This window comes from Balaenoptera borealis (genome assembly GCF_965194805.1).
Source record: "Balaenoptera borealis genome assembly, chromosome: 12".
In the NCBI taxonomy this organism is placed as follows: domain Eukaryota; kingdom Metazoa; phylum Chordata; class Mammalia; order Artiodactyla; family Balaenopteridae; genus Balaenoptera; species Balaenoptera borealis.
This window is the reverse complement of record NC_138869.1, coordinates 40534895-40557053: the sequence shown is the minus strand read 5'-3', so window position 1 is coordinate 40557053 and position 22159 is coordinate 40534895. Positions and strand designations below refer to the sequence as shown.

Here is a 22159-nt window from a genome sequence, read left to right as displayed (position 1 = left end):
CCAGTGGTTAAGAATCTGCCTTCCAATGCAGGGGACGCGGGTTTGATCCCTGGTCAGTGAACTAAGATCCCACATGCCGCGGGGCTACTGAGCCTGCACGCTGTGGATTCCGCACACCACAACTAGAGAGAAGCACGCGTGCCACAACGAAAGATCCTACATGCCGCAACGAAGATCCTGCGTGCCACAACTAAGACCCGACGCAGCCAAATACATAAATAAATAGTGACCCAGAGAGGCTGGCTCCAGTGGGGGGGTGGACAGAGGGGACAGCTGCAGTCAGAAGTGAATCAGATTGCCTTAAAGAGCATCAGCCTTAATTTTTTGTATTTCCTTTCCTTTTTTTAAAAAAATTTATTTATTTAATTTATTTATTTTTGGCTGTATCGTGTCTTTGTTGCTGCGCGTGGGCGCCAGCGAGGGCTACTCTTCAGTGCAGTGCGCAGGCTTCTCATTGCGGTGGCGTCTGTTGTTGCAGAGCACGGCATCTAGGCGCACGGGCTTCAGTAGTTGTGGCTCGCGGGCCCTAGAGTGCAGGCTCAGTAGTTGTGGCACGCGGACCCTAGAGCACAGGCTCAGTAGTTGTGGTGCACGGGCTTAGTTGCTCCGCAGCATGTGGGATCTTCCCGGACCAGGGCTCGAACCCGTGTTCCCTGCATTGGCAGGCAGATTCTTAACCAATGTGCCACGAGGGAAGCCCTATTTCCTTTCCTTTTAATCATTATTTCATTTACTTACATACATAGTTTCCCACATAAGCAAATACATATCCATTGCAGAAAACTAAAAAATACAAATAATTAAAAAAACATAGTGTCCAGGAGTAGCTACTGTTACATTTGTTTTGATGTAGAACTTTTCAGACTTTTTCCCTTGAAATATATTTTTATTGGGTTCATAATATAATATTATTTATAACCTACTCTTGTCATAGAATACAATGAACATCTTCCAGATCAATAAATACAGAACTACACAATCAGTTTGAATGGCTATCTACTATTCCATTATATGTTCAGAAAGTAATTTTACTTCCCATTTTATCCAGAGCCCAGCCAAGGTCTGACTCAATATATATTGTTAATTGAACAAATGAATTTAGCCAAAGGATTCAAGGTATTTAATTGGCCCATTTATTTTTTTTCCATTTTCTCTCTCTCTCTTTTTTAAAAAGACAGTGTTTTTAGAGCACTTGTAGGTTCACAGTGAAATGAAAAGGAAGGTACAGAGATTTCTGTATACCCACTGCCCCCACACATGCACAGCCTCATCTATTAACAACATTCCTCACCAGAGTGGTACATTTGTTACAATGGCTGAACCTACATTGACGCATCATAATCACCTTAAATCCAGTTTGCATTATGGCTCACTATTGGTTTTATACATTCTATGGGTTTGGATAAATGTATAATGACATGTATCCATTATCATGGTAAACAGAGTAGTTTCACATCCCTAAAGAACCTCTGTGCTTTGCCTATTCATCCCTCCCCCACTCCCAAACCCTGGCAAACACTGATCTTTTTACTGTCTCCATAGTTTTGCCTTTTCCAGAATGTCATCTAGTTGGAATCATGCAGTATAAATATATCTTAAAAATTGTACTCATCCGAATACTTGGGAATCAATCGCTACCTGGCAACATTATGTGTGGAGAAAGTAAAGGATGTCTAGCTGTAATAACAATTATCTTACATACATATACATTTTTATTTATACACATGATCTCACTTGAGCCTCATAACGACTCTATGAGAGGCAAAAATGGAGACCAAGAGAGGTATTCCAGCAGCAAGTGGCAGAACCTGGACTTGTCTATAGATAATTATGTGTATATGTGAAGCTGTTACCAAACTCAGGTTTGGCTGCTCACTGCTTAAAAGCCAGTACTCGAGAGACTAGAGATGGTTGGAAAGGGAAATGTTGCTTTATTCAGGAGGTTGGCAACCTGGGGAGAAGGTGGACCTGTGTCCCAGAACCAACTCCAAAGATTCTGCTAGGCCATGAAGGTTTTAATTTTTTTTATAAAGGTTTTCTTTTTTTAAAAATTTATTATTTATTAATTTATTTGGCTGCATTGGGTCCTCATTGCTGCACGCGGGCTTTCTCTAGTTGTGGCGAGCGGGGTCTACTCTTGGTTGCAGTGCGTGGGCTTCTCATTGTGGTGGCTTCTCTTGTTGCGGAGCACGGGCTCTAGGCACGCGGGCTTCAGTAGTTGTGGCACACGGACTCAGTAGCTGCGGCTCGCGGGCTCTAGAGCGTAGGCTCAGTAGTTGCGGCGCACGGGCTTAGTTGCTCCAAGGCATGTGGGATCTTCCTGGACCAGGGCTCGAACCCATGTCCCCTGCATTGGCAGGCAGAGTCTTAACCACTGCGCCACCAGGGAAGTTCCTAGGCCATCAAAGTTTTTAAAGAGAAAAGGGGAAATAATCTCAGTTCATCATTAAGGTAGGGGGTCAGATTCTTTGTCACTTTCTGCTGTGTGCAGACTCCCCATGATCTTCCTTTAGATGCTATCTTTTTTTTTTTTTTTTGGCCATGCCATGTGGATGCGGGATCTTAGTTTCCTGACCAGAGATCTTAAATCCCGGACCAGGGATCAAACCCGTGCCCCCTGCAGTGGAAGCGTGGAGTCTTAACCACTGGACTGCCAGGGAAGTCCCCTTTTAGATGCTATCTTGTTCATGTAGTTTGCTTGCAGGATTACTGAAGGGAAGGCTGGGGAAAAGATCTAGTCATCTGTTCATTATTCTTCATTTTTACTTCTTTAATCTAAGAAAAGAGTCAATAGATTAGGCAAGGCATTGTGTGATCAAAAGATTTAAAAGGTGTGTTTGGGCTGGAGGCTAGTTAAGCATGGGGGGCATCTGGTGTAAAGGTTAGTTAAAATATAGCTTTGCTAAAGTGACAAGACAAAAAGCCTCCTGCAAAGAGCTGCTTCCTGCACAGAGTTGCTTCCTGCAGACAGTTGCTTACAAAGCTAGACAGTAAATGTGCCGAGATAGAGAGGAGGAGGTGGGAATTGATTGGGTAAGTAGACATATCTGAACATATGTGGAGACATGTGTGGACCAGCAAATAGATGAGGATATGCAAACATTTGTCCCATAATCATGACCTCTTGTCTGTCTGTAACTTAGGTCTCAGGATGTGGCTGTGTTTGAACTTGAGCTCAGAACTGGGTTCTGTCTCAGTAAACTTATTTTACTGTTCAGCAATAAATCAAAACCCCATTGCCCCCTCTTATCAGTCACCTAGTTACCTGGATTCCAGGAAAACCAACCCCAATGCTAGGAATTAGCTCTAGCACTTGGCATCAATGGCAGATAATGATTTATAAATAACTTCATATTTTGTATAATTGTTCTCATGTGCTGTCTACAAAATAAAATTGCTCTTGCTAAGATCAATAAAGATCTTCTGGTTGTCCAATCCAGTGGTCACTTTTCAGTGCTTTCCTTCCTGACCCTATCTATGTCATTAACAGTCTTGATCATTCTCTCCCTGAATCTTTTCTCCATGCTTCCCTTGACATCATTCCATTCTGACTTTCTTCCCGCCTGTCTGGACACACTCCTACTCTCTTTCTGCCTGTTCTTTGGCCACTGTATGGCAGACACTACTGGTTGCCTAACCAACAGTTTTCTCCTCTTATTTCTTTCTGATGAATCCTGATTTTGTCCAAGACATCCTCCCTTCTTTGAGTGGCAATGCTTTTCCCAAGAGTTAAGCCCAGACCTCTGAGATAAAACCTGATTAGTCTAAACCACTGGTTCTCAAAAAGTGTGGTCCCAGGACCAGCAGCATCAGTCTCACCTGAAGAGTTCCAATCATCAAAAATTCAAATTCTCAATATTCAATATCCTGTGATAAACCATAATGGAAAAGAATATTAAAAAGTTTATACACACACACACACACATCTGAATCACTTTGCTGTACAACAGAAATTAACACAACATTGTAAATCAACTATAACTCAATAAAATTTTTTAAAAATTCAGATTCTCAGACCTCACGCTAGACCTACTGACCCAGAAGCTCTGGGGATAGGGCCCAGCAATGTGTTATAAGAAGCTCTCCAGGTGATGCTGATACAGGTTCAAATCTGAGAACTGCTGGTCCAAGTCAATCACAATGAGTGGTCTTGTTCCTCTTCCCAGTGATGGTATCAGGCATGCACATATGATGACATTTTTGCCAATGAGACATGAGAGCAAGTCTGCTGGGGGAGGGGTCTTGGAAAGACTTCTTTGCTTCTAAAAGAGGTAAAAGGAAAAGATGCTCCCTCTTCATCTGAAAGACACTGTTGCGCTGGATGTGATGCCTGGGAGTGCTATAGCCAGGCTGGACCATGAAGAGAGCAGCCTAAAGGTAGCAGCAGGTTGAGAATGGCAGAGCAGAAAGATGGACAGGGAATGTTATGAGTTGAATTGTGTCCCCCCTAAAAGATATATTGAAGTCCTTACCCCCAGTATCCCAGAATGTGACCATATTTGAAAATAGGGTTGTTGCAGATACAATCAGTTAAGGTCATACTGGAATAGTGTGGTTCCTAAACCAGTATGACTGGTGTCCTTGTAGGATGAGAGACACAAAGAAGATGGCCATGTAGCAATGGAAGCAGGGATTGGAGTCTGTCCTACAGGTTTCAGAGGGAGCACGGCCCTGCTGACAACTTGATTTTGGACTACTAGCCTCCAGAACTGTGAGACAATAAAATTCCATTGTTTTAAGCCACCCAGTTTGGGTGACTTTGTTATGACAGCCCTAGGAAACTAACACAGGGTCCTTGTGATCTATACAGCTAACCCTACAGCCATTCTACCTTGAGATCACTTGTTACGTGAAATAACAATTTTTCCTTATTGTTTAAGCTAGTTGGATAGGGTTTTTGTTTTCTTTTTTTTCCAGCTTTATTGAGATAATTGACGTAACATTGTGTCAGGTTTAAGGTGTACAACAGGATGATTTTTTAAAAAACAAATAATTAATTTATTTATTTTTGGTTCTGTTGGGTCTTCGTTTCTGTGCGAGGGCTTTCTCCAGTTGCGGCGAGCGGGGGCCTCTCACTGTCGCGGCCTCTCGTTGCGGAGCATGGCTCCAGACGCGCAGGCTCAGTAGTTGTGGCTCATAGGCCCAGTTGCTCCGCAGCATGTGGGATCTTCCCGGACCAGGGCTCGAACCCGTGTTCCCTGCATCGGCAGGCAGACTCTCAACCACTGCACCACCAGGGAAGCCCCAACAGGATGATTTGATACACTTATACAAAAATGTGAAATGATTACCATAATAGGATCGAGATTGGCCCATTTGTTAAATTTCTACATTTCATGCTGCAGTTTAAAGTGACCTAAACAATATATCTTCTTTCCAAAACTGAGGACTCCTTACGAATTCCAATTCTTTGAGATAAATTTCTGAGTTAGAATGCCCAGTGGGGCTTCCCTGGAGCTTGAATAAGTTTGTCTGGGAGGAAAAATTTTCCCTTCCTCCCTTCTAGGTTCATCCGCTGGTCTAATAATTACATTGACATAAGACAGAGTAAGTAAGTATCAAATTTAATTACATAAGTATGTACAGCAGCCCCACAAAGACAGACTCAAAGGCAGTCAGGTAATTGAGGCTTATATACCATCCTGAGCTAAGGAGAAGGGGGAAGTGGTCTGGGGCTTCAAAGGGGAGGAAGACAATTCACAGGAAGATGAGAAGAGCAAATGTCTGGTAAACAAAACTTGTCATGCCACACAGGTAAGTCTTTCTGATATAAAAAATTATCTCTCTCTTTCTGGTACAGGTTCCCTATCTAAATTCTCTTAGACAGTTAAGGGAGAGGTAAAAAGCTTTTCTTGAATCTGCTGGGTCTTAATTGCCTTCAACAGCAAAACAATCCACATGTGAAAGTAGCACATTTTGGGGTGGTTTTCTGCTACCCCCTCAACTTTCTACACAAGCCCTCACAGTAACCAGAGTCAGGTGACTCTCTTCTTTGGGAAAGCTGTGTGTGTGTGAGCTTAACTGCCTAAGTGGGAAAACAGAATGTTGGAACACAATCCCAACCCTTGGTAATTTTGTATAACATGTTTCAATTGCGGGTTCACATGTAACCTCTTCTTACCTGACAAATTGTTTGACTTGCTAAATGAATGCTTCATTTCACTTACCACCAAGAGGAAATAAACCCTGGCCATGAGCAGAGGTAACATTTTACATCAAACAGAAATTACAAAAACCTCTTCTGTGGAGTTATAGGCATCCTCAGCAACGGTTTTATTTATTGAAACATATTTTCTATTTTTTGTTGGTTTCTTGGCTTTTTTGGTTTGTTTTTTTCCTTCTGATGATGGAATTAATATATGCTTAAAAGGATTAAAATTTTTTAAAAGTTTTTTTTAAAATTAAAATAATTAATTAATTAATTAATTAATTTTTGGCTGTGTTAGATCTTCATTGCTGCGCACGGGCTTTCTCTAGTTGTGGCGAGCTGGGGGCTACTCTTCGTTGTGGTGCGCGGGCTTCTCATTGTGGTGGCTTCTCTTGTGGAGCACAGGCTCTGGGTGCGCGGGCTTCAGTAGTTGTGGCTCAGGGGCTCTAGAACGCAGGCTCAGTAGTTGTGGCACACGGGCTTAGTTGCTCTGAGGCCTGTGGGATTTTCCCAGACAAGGGCTCGAACCCGTGTCCCCTGCATTTGGCAGATGGATTCTTAACCCCCGTGCCACCAGGGAAGTCCCAGAAGGATTTTAAAAGATTAGAACATTTGATTTTTTTTAATTAAAAAAAATTATTTTTTTTTTGCAAGGAACCCGTGGCTGATTTCATCTAATTCACGCAGCCTGTACCACTCCTGAATTACATACTGTGCTCACTTTCCCCAAGGAGTCAGCCTGTGTAGGACTCAAAGTGTGGCCTTCAGGTACTGAGTTAGCCAGCCAAGCCTAGGGTTTTGACGCCCCTTGATAAAGAGCTCTTCTGGGCCAAGCAACCAGGACATGCCTGTCATAGAAGGGGCCTCAAACTTTCTCATTATAGCCTCAGTCGTGCCCGGGACTCAGTGCCACCTCTGCCTCTCCCAGGGTGTAGCACGGCTCTCCTAGTGTCTGGAATTTCAGAGAGGTCCTGAAACTCCAGGACCAGGAGGCCTGGTTGAAAGGACAGCATCTTTCCCTGGTAGCAGGACCGACTACATAATTTGCAGACCCAGTACAAAATAAAGCAAATTGTTAAGAATTTACAAATTCCTCCTCAACAAATTGTTAAGAATTGCAAGACAGCAACAGCAGAATATTCAGCACTTAGTGCAGGACCTTTCTGACCTTGGTTCTCTGACTGCGCAGTTCACACACCTGTGAAGCTGGCCCAGCCACAACTGTGAGCCTTTCTACGTGTACTTTATTATTATTTTTTTTATTTTTGGCCACACCGCACAGCTTGTGGGAATCTTAGTTCCCCGACCAGGAATCGAACCCTGGTCCCCTTCAGTGGAAGCGTGGAGTCTTATCCACTGGACCGCCAGGGAAGTCCCTTTATGTGTGCTTTAAACACATCATTTATTTAATGTTCTTAACCCCATTTTAAAGATGAAGACTGAGAGGTTAAGTAACTTTCCCAAGGTCATGCAGTTAGTAAGCGATTTGAGTCTGGATTCACACTCTGCTTCTGAACTGGAAAGCTCCAGCTCTGTTTCCAGGGCAAAGGGTAGATAATCTTCACATTTAACAGAGTTCATTGTTGGTAAACAATGCCTTCTTGTTCTGGAAGGACGGGATGGAATCTTCCCTGATAAGCCTAGACTGCCCACAGCCAGGAAGAACTGCCTAAAGCCACTGCCTCTAATACTATAAAACTGTTTCAAAAGGCTTAAAAACCCTTTCTGCCGCTCCGACCTCCCTTGCTTTCGCAGCCCTCATCAGTCACAGCTGAGCGGCTTCCTGGTGCTTGTTTGTATTCTCCCCCACCCCTCCTCCCAAGAAAAATAGCTCTAGGGTGTTTTAAAGCCTTTACTTAGTACAGCTCCACTCCACCGCGCCTCCAGACTGCCTGACCTTCTCCCTCCCGCTGAGCAACCCTCCACCGACATCTTCCTTCACTAGAGCTCTGGGTCCCCCGGAGCACCCCACCTTGGGCCTGCCCTGTAAAAGCATCCAGTTTTACAGAGGCAAAGGTGGGGTGGGGGAGTAGGGAGGTGGGAGAGGGGGCTCCTAAAAGCTCACTTCAGAGATGACTCTGGCAGCCCCCCAAGGGAGTTCTTCCACTCCTCTGTGAGGCATCAGGGGCTGAATGGTAGGGAAGAGGGGACTGAGTCCCCAGGTACAGGATGTCAAGGACAAGGGGAGGGAGGCCACGGAGACCAGTAGCAACCCCCCTGGGAAGGCTGCTGTCTCCAGTTTGGAGTTGATGACAGACACCCTCTGACTTATCTCAGGTTTTGCATTTAAAAAAAAATCAGAGACTTGCCTGGTGGTCCAGTGGTTAAGACTCTGCACATCCACTGCAGGGTGCATGGGTTCGATCCCTGGATGGGGAACTAAGATTCCCGCATGCCATAACTAAATTAAAAAAAACATTTAAAAAAATCACTTTTTAATTTTCACAGTGGATTTTAAGGTGGCAGAACTTTTTACAGGTTCTGTTATGAAGGCACTATAATAACTCACAATGCTTTTCAGATTAAAGTAACCAAACTGAGTTCACCTTATTGAAGAAAAGTCTGAACACATTCATATTCACTATTTTTATTTTTGGTTTTATATCAATATTACATCCCCTGCTGGTCCTGAATTCTTACTATCATTTGTCTCTGTCCAGTCATAATTAAAATTCAGTAAAGGAGGGGGACCCCAGCCAGAAGCCACCTGAACTGATGGAATAAAAATCTGCCCCGCCACAGAAACCCAAGACTGATGCTGTTGCAGCAAAAATAGAAATGAAGTTTTCCCTCTCCTGAGAACAAAGAAAATAAAGGGAACAGTGAACAGGCTAGAGAAGAAACATAACCTGGCCTGAAAGAGTTAATCACTCCTAGTTTTATTTTAACTGTTACTAATCTGTAGTGTCTGTAACTAGATTTGTACTTCACAAAGCTAACCTATCACTCTTCAACATTGTGTGAATTACATCCTGCACTCCCTTGTAGCAAATCACCCCTTGTAGCTGTTTGCATTTCGGAAAGGTCACAGGTTGATAACCCAGAGACTAATGGACCAAATTACCGGGTTGCCTGACACAGCAGTGACTGTTTTGAAATAATGCAAGAAGAAGAATGCAAGACCTTCACCATTTTGATCCTTATCACTCACTTCAGACTAAGAACTCCCCCTATAAGAATCCCTGTAACTCCCCAGGGAAGGGAGGCACAGTTCTTGAGGCACTAGCCTACTGCGTCTTTCTTTTGCCTGGCAAAGAAAATAAAAAAGCCTCTCTATTTCGTTGTCTTTTTTTTTTTTTTTTTTTCTAGGAGCTAGGGGTCTGACAGACAGACAGACATTTATTTATTTATTTATTTATTTATTTATTTATTTTTGGCTGTGTTGGGTCTTCGTTGCTGTGCGAGGGCTTTCTCCAGTTGCGGCAAGTGGGGACCACTCTTCATCGCGGTGCGCGGGCCTCTCACTATCGCGGCCTCTCTTGTTGCGGAGCACAGGCTCCAGACGCGCAGGCTCAGTAGCTGTGGCTCACGGGCCTAGTTGCTCCGCGGCATGTGGGATCTTCCCAGACCAGGGCTCGAACCCGTGTCCCCTGCATTGGCAGGCGGATTCTCAACCACTGTGCCACCAGGGAAGCCCTCGTTGTCTTTTTAAATAAATTTATTTATTTATTTATTTTTTAATTAAGAAATTTATTTATTTATTTTTGGCTGTGCGGGCTTTCTCTAGTTGCATCGAACGGGGGCTACTCTTCATTGCGGAGCACGGGCTTCTCATTATGGTGGCTTCTCTTGTTGCAGAGCACGGGCTCTAGGTGTGCTGGCTTCAGTAGTTGTGGCACGTGGGCTCAGTAGTTGTGGCTCACGGGCTCTAGAGCACAGCCTCAGTAGTTGTGGCACACGGGCTTAGTTGCTCTGTGGCATGTGGGATCTTCCCAGAAAAGGGCTTGAACCCATTTCCCCTACATTGGCGGGTGGATTCTTAACCACTGAGCCACCAGGAAAGTCCCCTCTCTACTTCTTATCTTACAAATCTCTGTCTCTGTATTTTTATTCGGCATCGGTGCACAGGGGACCAAGATTTTTGCAACAATGCAAAGAATTTCTTGTGGAAGCTACTTTCTGCTTCATGCTCCTGCTTCACGGTATTGATTAGTGCACAACACTCTCCTGAGTTTGTGAATACACACAGCAAAATGTTCTTCACCTCTTCAATGTTGTTATATACCTGTCAACTGAAAAAAAATGCACAACCTAAAAGTCGAGAGTTGTTTTATTTGGTGGACATACTGAGAACTTAAACGTGGGAGACAGGCTCTCAGACAGCTCTCAGGGACTGTTCCCAAGAGGTAAGGGAGGAGCCAGGATTTATAGGAGTTTTTGCAACAAAGACCAGTTAGTGGGAACATCAAAAGATTGCTGTTAATTAAAGAAAACCAGACATCTCAAGTTAAGGAATTTAGTGCTTTTCTATGTATGGGAAGATGCAAAGTCTGGCTCATTGAAATCATTCCTTTGATATGCACCTCAGCTATTTGGGGCCAGTATCCTATGTCTTCTCATCCTGAGTCTCCTCAGGTTGCACTATCGGGGGTGGGGGGGTGGGGGGGGGTGGCTGTAATGTGGTGGTTTGATGGCTGCAACATCCTTTGTTTACTGATATGGTAGTGGCATTCTTAGTTCACACTATTAGCCACCACTGGAGGACAACAGGACAAATGTCGATAGAGAAGTGGGTGCTTTTGGGGTATGACTGCTGGCTCTGCTGTGCTGATGACATGGACTAACACCTCAAACCTCCTCAGGCATCTGAAACCTCAAACGGCAGCACATCATCTGTGATCATCTTCCTTAATGAGCAGGATTTATTTATGGCAAAGTTCCAGGTCAGAAAGCCCAAGATTTAGCACCATTCTCCCAAATTTGCACCGTTCACTACCCCTGGTGACCCCCTTGAGCTTGTGTGTGGGGTAGGGGGATATTTCAGACTTACGGGGACCTAGTACTTTATCCACGATGAATTCCTGAGATTCATCACTGTTAGTGGGGATGGGTGCCATTATTGCCACCGTAGACTAACAAAAAATGCACAATCTAAAAGTTGAAGTTGAGTGTTATGTTTTATTCGGTGGACTAAACTGAGGACTTAAGCCTAGGACACAGCATCTCAGATAACTCTGAGAGACTGCTCCGAAAAGGCAAGGCGGGAGCCAGGATATAAGAGTTTTTGCAACAAAGACCAGGTAGTTGGAACATTAAAAGAGTGCTGTTAATTAAAGAAACCCAGATATCTCAAGTTAAGGAATTTAGCATTTTTCTATGTATGGGAAGATGCAAGAGTCTGGGGTCACTGAAATCATTCCTTTGATATGCACCTCAGCTATCTGGGGCCAGTGTCCTGTGTCTTCTCATCCTGAATTTCCTCAGGGTGCACCATGGGGTGGGGTGGGGGGCCTGCAGTGTCTGATGATTTGATGGTGGGCATTATTTTTCTATCCTGAGTTCCCTCAGGGCTCACGGCTGGGGCGCCTGTAATGTGATGGCTTGATGGCTGCAACATCCTTTGTTTACTAATATGACAGGCAATATTTTTCATTCACACCACCTTTTCCTGGTCACTGACTATCCAACATCACCCAGAAATGACCTCTTCCTTTTTTCTAAAAGGGAACCTTTAAATTAAAGCTTACCCTGAATGAATCAATTCAGTAAACCTTCCCCTAATAGGGTACGAGTAATGTACCCCAATCCATAGCCTTCTTTCCTTTGGCTTGCCTGAATAATGAGGAAGGCTTAAATTCTACTTAAATGGCCTTTTCAACAGTCTTTTTAGTCATAAAATAGTCATGCTACAAAAAGTAGCATGTACTTAGCCTTAATAATATTAGAATTTATATTATTTTTAATGTCTGTTTAGAAGTACTATAACTTATTTGTATAAATTCTCTTATCAATGGATGTTCAGATTGTTTATACTCATAAAATCTCTGGGCTGAATATCTCTTCATGTCCATTGAAGGGGATCAGAGTATGCCACCCCCAAATATGCCACTTTGGCATAAGAATTATTTTGAGTTGAAAAAATATGAGAAACAGCAGATGCAGGAAGGGCTCTGTGCCCTCCTCCTTTTAACCTAAAAGCAGGACAAATTTCCTGTGAGTGTTACGGAGCAAGGACTCCTGTGTCCACGGCGCAGAAAGCCAAACTCTGATAGAGGGTGTTTGCAGCAAAGTAAGGGGTTATTGCAGGGCGCCAAGCAAGGGAGTGGGAGACAAGTCTCAGATCCAGTCCATCTTGGTCTTTGAGTTGGGGGTGTTTTTAAAGGGAAAGAACAAAGAAACTGGGATTAATTATCGTCTGGGATTAATTATCGTCTTGGGACATTTCTATGACATTTTGTAATCATATTTTGGGGAGACATGATATCTCTGGGTTACAATTCTCTGGCCAGGTGGTTCATGGCTTGGGGGCCTATTAGCTCATCTTGCCCTGGAGAAACAACCTGAGTTTGTATGTTAATGATGATATTTACAACAGCAATTTTTGTACATCAACTATGTTATCTACAACAGCAGTTTTAGTCATCTGACTCTGGTTGATTAGTGTTCAGTTAGCAAAAGATTGCGGTCAAAGGGGACAAAAAAGGGATAGAGGTCAGAAGGGACAAGAAAGGGAATAAAGTTTTGGATAAAGAGATTAATCATAAACTTGGTAAGGGAACCCACTTTTGGGGGGCTCAGTTTCATGAGAAAGGCACCCTCCCCATACTAGGAGGTGGGGAGCCAACACTGAGGTGAATATTCACAGACAAATATTACTTCAGCAATCCTTATCTTCCATTAGTTTACCTCATATATTTACCTTCACACAATTTACTGCCCTGAGAAGCTCAAACCCCTTTTGTCTCATCACATCTCCAAAAAATATCACTCTTTGTTAAAAATAGTACATAAGCTCTCAGGCCTAATGGCTTCTTTGGAGTTTTCATGTCATTTCTGTGAGGCCCCTCCTATCCGTATGAAATAAACCTCATTCTGTTGTTAATCTGTCATGTGTCAGTTTAATTTGTAGGGCCTCAGTCAATAAACCTAAGAGATTAGAGGAAAAAGTTTTTTTCTCCCTTATACCATCTTTGTCCACATAACCAATTATTTCCTTGGACTGAAAATGCCTGTCATGTTTGACACTGATACTTATTGCCAAGTGTACAAAGACTGTAGACATATTCATGCCTACTATCAAGGTATGTTTAAGCATTCTAATGTGCCTAATTGTTTTCTTAGACCCAAATCCCACTGCCTCATGAAGTCTTCTACTCCCACGCACCAGCATCTCTTTCCCTTTTGTGCAATCCTTTCCACCTAGGGTCTGCAGCACTTTGTAGCTGAGCATTTCACTGTTTTCTTGAAAAAAAATTCTTTTTTGTTTTTGGCCGAACCACTCGGCTTGCAGGATCCCAGTTCCCCAACCAGGGATCAAACCTGGGCCCCGGCAGTGAAAGCGCCCAGTCCTAACCACTAGGCTGCCAGGGAATTCCCACCGTTAATTCATTAAAAAAAAAAAAAAAAAATTCCGGCTTGTATTTGTGCCTGGTCCTACGCAAGGCAGTGGAAATACAAGTATTAATTAGACCAAATTACCACCTTCCAGGAGCTCACAGTCCAGTGGGCATCTAAACCTTGTTGTTAAATGCATATTGTGAGTAGCTGTGGGGTGCGATGGGGATTAAAAAAATGGATATAATTAGTCTCCTGTTAACAACCTGACAGAACAGCACTGGCACAGTAAATGGTGTCTGTTTATGAGTCCCTGGGACTAAATAATGAGAGGTGCTCAAATTTACACTCCCCACCCCCCCAAGCGCAAGAATGTAATTACAAAAGCAGAGTAAGTTTCCCAACTAAAAGTACCACTGCTTACTCATCCCAGCAGCTAGAGCATTTGGCCCACCTAGAAGGTACTAAGGAAATGTCTGTTGAATGTTGGAGAAATGAATAAATGCATGGATGGATGAAGACAGCTTACTATAAGCAAGGAAAAACTGCAATTTTAAGTATTTACAATCTCCCCACGCCTAAAAAGGGCAGATCCTCCTGAAGTTGCCTTTGTTTTGATGATGGGGTGGGGAAGCATTTGGGAGAAGTTGATAGGGAATGAAAGGTCCTCTATTACAACGGGAAAGAAAAATCCAGGGAGACAGCTAGGAAGGGGGGAGGAGGAGTTCTTGACAAGAGCAGAGCATGGTTTGGAGAGGAAAGGGGAGATGTGGCAGCTACTAAAAAGAGGAGGTGGGGAGAAATATGTTTTAAGACCTGTTGTGTTATTTGTGATCTTCCCAAGAAGACATCAGGAAAAACAATGTGCTCTTCTGTGTCTTTGTGTCTGGTCAGGACTTGTCTTTTGAATGTGGGAAGGTATCAAGCCAGGCCCAGCGTGAGAGCAGGGACAGTGTGGGAGGCCCAGGGTCCTTCGTGTTTACACGCACCTTGTGTGTTCGAGAATCACGGACTAGAACTCTCTTGCTGAGTCAGAGCTGTGATTTGGTCGCTCACGAGAGAAGGCGGGGAACACGAATGAATTGTGGAATTATAGCGATGAGGAGGCACGGGGATGACTTCATCTGGCCCCAGGAGGGGTGTGTTGTGGGTAAGTAGTGATTCTCAACCTGTTTGCTTAGTCCAGTGCCTGGCACCTAACAGGAGGTCGGAATGTATCTGCGACTGGTTGAATCCTACAGAATAAAGAAGGGGACGGATTATAGAAATCGACGATTATTATCCCATTGTAGAGATGAAGACACCGAGTCCTGAAGGTGACTCCAACCAGGCCTCCGGGCGGTCAGGGCAGAGTCAATACCCTAATCGCCGTCCTGACTCCTGCTGCCCCCGGCCCCCGCTCCCCACGGCCTCCAGCCACAGGCGCCCCACCCACCCCATACTTCCGGATTCCGCTCCGCCCCCCAAAGCACTTCCGGTCCCCGGGGCTGGAAGACGCGGCAGTGAACGGTGTTGCGGTAAGTCCGCGCAGCGAGGGCCCGCAGAACCACTGGGCCCCGCAACATCGGGCCCAGGCGTCAGCGGGCCCTTATTTCTCGGACATTACACCGGACGTTACGCGGCCGCCATTTACCTCACGAAAGCCAGAGGCTCCGGCTTGAGGGTGACGCCATTTCCGGGGCTGGGCGGGCAGGCGAAGGCCGGAAAGGGCTCCAGCCTCGCTTTGTGGCTGGGAGGAGTCAAGGAGGGTCCGCTCGGTATTTCCGGGTTTCTTGCTGGAGGGCCGGGGAGTTTAGGAGAGGCGGTGTCACAAGTAGACTTGCTGGATTTGGCAAAAAACGAAATGCAGGGCGTCCAGTTAAACTTGAATTTTTAGATAGACAACAAATAATTTTTTAGTGTAGGTATGTCCCAAATATTGTACGGAACGTATTTACATTTAAAAAATTTCTAATTTATCTGAAATTCAAATTTAACTGGACGTCCGGTATTTTATCTGTCTACCTTACTCTTGGGCGCCCCCTGCCCTGGGCTCTGATATCCAGTGGCAAAGCTGGTATCCTCTAGGCCTGTATCCATCAGAGAAACAGGTAACAAATTTCTCCCAGACTGTCAAAATCAGCCATCGCTACCTAAGCCGCTTTCAGCGCCAATCCTAATGGACCAGCCTCACGAGCCCCCGGCAACAGCTGGGCCCATTTTGAGTCCCCGTGGCAGCGCCCCCTGTGTTCCCTTTCACAGCTGGAGTCAGGCGCGGTTTCTCTTCTCTTACGGGAAAGCTGAGCTCCATGTAGGCTCAGTGGCCAGAGGCTAGAAGTTGCCAGGTTTTTTGAGTGTGGGATAAAGTGATGTTTGGAGTCCAGATTTTCTTTGTTAACAGTGGATAGCTTCAGAGAGCCCAGGGATGTCAGGGGGAGAGCATTAGTCTCATCTCACCTCTCATTTTGCTCATGAGACCCGATGAGAGAAATGGAGCTGTCCCTGTGGTAGAGCTGGAGCCTGATTCCCAGCCTCCTTCCCCTGCTCTGTCCACACTTGCTGCTGCAGTCAGCTGGCAGCATTTATGGTGGGCATTTATTAAAGTAATGCCTTTTTACAGATGAGCTCTTTGGGGCTTTATTGTCCCTAAACTCCGCTACAGCCTCTTGACCTTCACCTTAAAGCTTTTTTAGCCTTTACTGTGCCCAGTGGGGAAAATGACTATTTGGCCTCAGCTGGGGAAGCCTGCCCTTTGCCTACTACAGCCATGCTGCTCTCACCCCTGTGGGTGGTGTGACCCAAGACTTGTTATGTCAGAGCCAAAGGCATGTTCTTGGCATGGGTGGGTCTGACCATGTAGGTGGAAGGGCATCCTTTTCTGTCTTGCAGATTGGGCCCAATGGTACATGGGGTCATGTGGCATCTAAGGACTTCTTCAAGGTTCTACTATGAGCCAGGCTTTGCTGCCACTTCTGATTTGAACCTGAACCTGTTGCTGGACTGACCCTGAGTGCTGGGATTCTTCAGGCTGTGTGCCCCGAGGATGTGCCTGGACCTGCCTGTCGGTGTCCCAGCAAACCTAGAGCCTCCCTACACAGACCTAGCCTTTCCAGGCTCCTCAGCCCAGACCCATGAGCTAATGAAACAGAGCAGGCTGTGCGCTCTAGAGCCCGAGAGCCACAACTACTGAAGCCTGCGTGCCTAGAGCCCGTGCTCCGCAACAAGAGAAGCCACTGCAATGAGAAGCCCGCGCACCCCAACAAAGAATAGCCCCTGCTCGCAGCAACAAAGACCCAACACAGCCAAAAATAAAATAAATAAATAAAAAAAAAAGAGAGAGCAGGCTGGAGGTCACTGGGCTCAAGGTCAGTTGGTGGGACAGCCAGCAGCTTTGTAGCAACAGAAGTGGTAAAGAGGCAAGGAAGGAGTGCCAGAAAGGGGCATTGCCCCGGGCAAGGCTCAGAAGTGCAGGGGGTGGAAAAGGGGTGGGGTGGCAGCCCACTGATAGTAATTTCTTCTTCTATGAATGATTAACTCTCAGCTGAAGGGAGTGATCTAGGAGGAGGGCTCAGCTAACAGGACCTCTGGACTCTGAGCAGAGTGTGCAGAGGGCTGGCGTGAGGCCTGTGGAAGAGGAGGACATGGTTGGGTGGCAGGCCTGGGCTCAGAAGACTGGAGTGAGATCAGGCAGCTGTGGGCCTTAGGAAATCTCCTTGGACTGGCAGATGGCCCATTCTTGCAGCAGCAGCTGTGGGGTCCACTGGCCCTGAGCCCTCAGAGCCGTGGCTGTGGGGAGCCTCCTGTCTCTGGCCTTGCAACGGTCTAACTAGTGCTTTCTTCCTCCTAGGCAGCCATGGATGCCAGGTGGTGCTGAGAGCAGTGGAGCATGGCTGCAGCCCTGCAGGTCCTGCGTCACTTGGCCCGAGCCCCCTTGAGCCCACTCCTCTGGGGGGGCCCATTGGCCCGGCTGGCCAGTAGCATGGCCCTGGCAGAGCAGGCACGGCAGCTGTTTGAGAGCACTGTGGGTGCCGTGCTGCCGGGCCCCATGCTGCAGCGGGCACTGTCTTTGGACCCTGACAGCGGGCAGCTGAAGGTGCGGGACCGGAGCTTTCAGCTGCAGCAAAACCTCTACCTGGTGGGCTTTGGCAAGGCTGTGCTGGGCATGGCAACTGCAGCTGAGGAGCTACTGGGCCAGCATCTTGTGCAGGGCGTGATCAGCGTTCCCAAGGGGATCCGTGCTGCCATGGAGAGTGCTGGCAAGCAGTAAGGAGCCTTGGGGGGCTGCTCCTATCTGGAGGGGAACCTGGGCCCAGACTCAGGCTGGATCGGGGCTTCCTTCCTTCACCAGCTTCCATTTTCTTCTGGGACTGGCCTGGCTCCAGGGTGGGTGTCAGTGGGTGTCCTTTTTAATGTCCCCTTCACCTGTACATCTGGGAAATCAGGTGCGAAGAGGAGCCCACCCCACATCTTGCTCTCCGTTCTCTCTCCCCTGAGGGAGATGCTGTTGAAGCCACACAGCCGTGTCCAGGTATTCGAGGGCGCAGAGAACAACCTGCCGGACCGAGATGCCCTGCGGGCTGCTCTGGCCATCCGGCAGCTGGCTGAAGGCCTCACAGCTGATGACCTGCTGCTCGTGCTCATCTCAGGTGTGGGTGCCAGATTGGCTCAGGACAGTGTGTTGATGGGGGGTGGGGGTTTCCAAATATCAGGCCTGCAAGAAGCTGTTGGTCTGAGCTCCCAAGGTCACAGGACAAGGGAGCAGTAAAGAGCCTGGATGGCTGACTCCTTGGTGGCCTCCTGTGAGCTGTGGGGTCCTCCCCTTGACTGACCTTGTTGGATAACCATGAGAGGGCACCTCACTCAGGCCTTGCAAGGGAAATGTCTCTGTTGCTGCTGTCTGTACCGTTGTCACCTGGGGCTAGAACCCTTGTTTCCAGCTCCCTCAGAGTCTCCACCCTCGTCCTCTGCTATCTCCTCTAGGTCTGCTGCCTTTTCCAAGCTGTTAAGGAATAGTTCTTCCAGTGTCTGCTGGGACCTGGGCTACCCCAAAGCAGGGTTCAACCTGGGTGTGGTGACTGTGCACACATTCACTATATGTCCACACGGGGGCACCCTAACGCCTCTTTCTAGCCTCCCCTTTTCTAGCCTAACATGAGCACTGACTGCCTGCTCCCCCCGGTGGGGAAGTCCCTTTGTCATCCATCCCCTCTACCCCGTGTCTTCATTGTCTCTGCAGGTGGGGGCTCGGCCCTGCTGCCCGCCCCCATCCCACCTGTTACACTGGAGGAGAAGCAGACACTCACCAAGCTGCTGGCGGCCCGTGGAGCCACCATCCAGGAGCTGAACACCATCCGGAAGGCCCTGTCCCAGCTCAAGGGTGGGGGGCTGGCTCAGGCCGCCTACCCTGCCCAGGTGCGTGGGTCTCTTCTTCCCCAGGCAGCCCTGGGCTGGTGGAGCCAGGCCGATATGTGCCAGGGAGATGAAGGGCAGAGGCCTGGTACAGGAGTCCACAGGGCTAGGTGTTTTGCACACCCACTTGAGAGGGGTTAGAAGTGGGTGAGGAAGTGCACTGGGTGGTGTGAGGACGTGTGGATAGGTGGAGGCAGTTTATCCTCACGGGCCCTGGGGCAAGGACCAGGTGGGACTGAGCCTTGCCTCTGCGACCCCTCCCCAGGTGGTGAGCCTGATTCTGTCAGACGTGGTGGGGGACCCTGTGGAGGTGATTGCCAGCGGCCCCACTGTGGCCAGCATCCACAGTGTGCAAGATTGCCTGCACATCCTCAATCGCTATGGCCTTCGTGCTGCCCTGCCACGTTCTGTGAAGACTGTGCTGGCTCGGGCTGACTCTGACCCCCATGGGCCACACACCTGTGGTCACGTCCTCAATGTGATCATTGGCTCCAATGCACTGGCACTGGCCGAGGCTCAGAAGCAGGCCGAGGCGCTGGGATACAGGGCTGTGGTGCTGAGCACAGCCATACAGGGAGATGTGAAAAGGGTAGCCCAGTTCTATGCACTGCTGGCCCGAGTGGCTGGAGCCCGCCTCACCATGCCTGGGGCTGGAGCCTCTGTGGAGGAGGATGAACAACTCTATGAACTGGCGGCTGAGCTCCAGCTCCCAGACCTACAGCTGAAGGAGGCTCTGGAGGCCGTGGTGGGCACTCGGGGCCCGGTCTGCTTGCTGGCTGGTGGTGAGCCCACAGTGCAGTTGCAGGGCTCAGGCAAGGGTGGCCGGAACCAGGAACTGGCCCTGCGTGTTGGAGCAGAGCTGGGACGGTGGCCGTTGGGGCCTATTGACGTGCTGTTTTTGAGCGGTGGCACTGATGGGCAGGATGGGCCCACAGAGGCAGCCGGGGCCTGGGTCAGGCCTGAGCTTATCAGCCAGGCCGCTGCCCAGGGTCTGGACGTGGCTGCCTTCCTAGCCCACAATGACTCACATACCTTCTTCTGCCGCTTCCAGGGTGGGGCACACCTGCTGCACACGGGGCTGACTGGCACCAATGTCATGGACGCCCACCTCCTGTTCCTGCAGCCGCGGTGATATTGTAGGTCATGTTTTGGGAACCTAGAGGAGGCCTGCAGGGCAGCGTCCTGGAGAAGACCAGGTTTGGTCCCCAGGGCCTTACCAGGCGTTAGGGCCTCTCCTCTCCTTGGCCCTAGCTACATGGTTGGCCCTCACACCTCCAAACCAGGGCCTCTGCTTTGTGTCCAACTCCCCAACCAGACAGGCAGATGGGGGTTCTCTTCCACCCCTACTTTCAGCCATGGCAGCAGGTACCCCTGAGGACCAGGACGAGCCCCCTTAGGCCAGTTTGCTGCTCCCAGTGTTTTCCCCCAGGCAGCCCCTCTGCTCAGCTCCTGAGCCTGTTTCTTCTGTGGGGTGAAACAGGAAGGACTGAAAATGAAAAGGACCGCACTATGGGTTCTCAGTGCTTCTTCCCTCACAGCAAAGGTTAGCGGGGAGCTGCCGGGAAGGGGAATGGTGTTGGGCAGCAGCCCCTGTGCCAGGGCCCTGCAGGAGTTCTCTGTACCCATCTCTGCAGGGCACTTGCTTCACTTAAACAGGAGCTTGGGAGGGTTGAGCGTGGCTCCCAACACGCTCAACGTGGGTGAGCAGAGACCCCAGGGAGGACAGGTCTAAGAACTTTAGTCTCTGACGTCTGGGTGGGACTGGCCACTCATCCAACTGTCACTCTCCCCTGTGGCATCCCTGCTGAGGTCTCTCCACCCTGTGATGTGTGCCTCGCTGGGCACATGCTTACTGCCTGCCACCAAGGACTTCCCTCCCTTCTGTCTTTGGACAGCCCTTAGACAGACTGTACTTTCTTTGGTTGATAAACCCCTGTTTATCCAGGGGTTACCCCCAGCCACACAGGACACTGGGTGTTGTTTCCTTGTGCCAGACCCATTTTCCCAGGCTGACCCACTCCCTGCCCCCAGATCCTTTAGCTGTTCCTCTGGGAACACAGTCCAGTTCCTGGTGCCAGCCTGCAGTGGGGGTCTCTAGTGCTGGGATGGTGGGTCAGAGCAGTGGTGGGGTCCAGCAGCCCCTCTCCCCTTCTCCTGTTACGGCTGGCTGGGAAGAGGCCAGTGGGGAGGGGAGCAACAGAGGAAGGGCTTCCTTAGCCAGGCTAGCAGACTGCACTGGGAGAGGGTGGGGCCGCTGTCCTGGCTCTCCTTGGGCCCCCTTATTCAGTGTTCGAGCCCTCCGCTGGCTGCCCCCGCCGTGCGCCACGGCTCCAATCCCTATATGAGTGAGCAGTAGAATCACATAGGAATAAAAAGCCATAGAGAACAGCGAGGCTTGGGGCTGTTCCTGCTGGCCCCCTTCTCCACCCCAGCCGTGCCCTCCTCTCTGAGGGTGTGAGGGGCTCTGGGCCAGGGCTGGCGTGCCCTGCTCCTGGGAAGAGCCTCCCTTCTCTACTTGGGCTCTAGACGGTGCAGCTTGCAGATGGTTCCTGGTGGGCTGGGGATGGGGAGGGAGGTGAGCAGGTGAGCTGGGTTCTGGGGTCCAGGGAGATTTAGGGGAGAGGGGAATTCACACCCCTTTGTGATGCAGGGGCTCCATTTCCTTCTGTCCTGGTGGGAGGTTTCTTCTGGCAGGGGTGGGGGTGTCATAGTCTTAGGGGTTACTGTCCCCACATGGCTGTGCCTGTGCCCCGGTGCTCCTCTGGCACCCTCTGGATATGCCCTGTCCCTGCTTCAGTCCTTGCCCTCGGGGGCATGAGGATTAGCACTGGGTGTCAAGTTCCCAGCAACAGCAGGATAAGAGGGTTGGGGCTGTGGCAGAGGGCCTGTCTGCCATGTCCCGAGCATGTGCATGCATGTGTGTGGTGGCATGTGAGCACGCAAGTGTTGGTGTTGCCATTGCAGGAGGGGGAACGCATCAGTGTGTGTACACGGAGATCCTCAGTGCGGGCTGTGCTGTGCTGCTTCCTGTGCGCATAGCTGCTTACACACCTGCTGAGGGGTGAGTGAGAGTGGGGTCTTGCTAGAGTCTCCCCCTGGCCACCTTGGCCCCTGCCCTGGGCCTGTGTT

At 48.5% G+C, this 22159-nt stretch overlaps 1 protein-coding gene and 1 long non-coding RNA gene across 8 annotated transcripts; one reads left to right on the top strand and one right to left on the bottom strand.

Annotated features, from left to right (window-relative positions):
- Positions 1 to 2790: 2790 nt before the first annotated feature.
- Positions 2791 to 15389, bottom strand: LOC309608392. 3 transcript variants are annotated; one of them, XR_014232860.1, is made up of 3 exons: positions 15276 to 15389; positions 14632 to 14877; positions 2791 to 5198 (listed from the first exon to the last, which is right to left on the bottom strand). It is a non-coding gene; the product is annotated as an uncharacterized lncRNA (long non-coding RNA). The 3 variants fall into 3 exon arrangements; XR_014232861.1 differs by lacking the exon at positions 2791 to 5198 and adding an exon at positions 5244 to 8549; XR_014232862.1 differs by lacking the exon at positions 2791 to 5198 and adding an exon at positions 9789 to 10380.
- On the top strand, positions 14697 to 20540 carry GLYCTK (glycerate kinase). Of its 5 annotated transcripts, none has more exons than XM_082348216.1 (6): positions 15087 to 15159; positions 16511 to 16986; positions 17473 to 17884; positions 18116 to 18267; positions 18858 to 19033; positions 19296 to 20540. In XM_082348216.1, exons 3-6 carry the CDS (start codon positions 17508 to 17510, stop codon positions 20160 to 20162), a joined length of 1572 nt encoding a protein of 523 aa, XP_082204342.1. In that variant the 5' UTR covers positions 15087 to 15159; positions 16511 to 16986; positions 17473 to 17507; the 3' UTR covers positions 20163 to 20540. The 5 variants fall into 5 exon arrangements, with proteins under 5 accessions (XP_082204344.1, XP_082204342.1, XP_082204340.1 ...); XM_082348214.1 differs by having other exon boundaries at positions 17469 to 17884; XM_082348215.1 differs by lacking the exon at positions 15087 to 15159 and adding an exon at positions 15167 to 15305 and having other exon boundaries at positions 17469 to 17884.
- Positions 20541 to 22159: the final 1619 nt, after the last annotated feature.

Bases quoted from the DNA above. Each gene is read 5' to 3' on its own strand.
- GLYCTK (XM_082348218.1), top strand. From the start codon at position 17,508: ATGGCTGCAGCCCTGCAGGTCCTGCGTCACTTGGCCCGAGCCCCCTTG. The intron at 17,885-18,115 runs GTAAGGAGCCTT...CTCTCCCCTGAG, and splicing joins ATGGAGAGTGCTGGCAAGCA to GGAGATGCTGTTGAAGCCAC. The intron at 18,268-18,857 runs GTGTGGGTGCCA...TTGTCTCTGCAG, and splicing joins GCTGCTCGTGCTCATCTCAG to GTGGGGGCTCGGCCCTGCTG.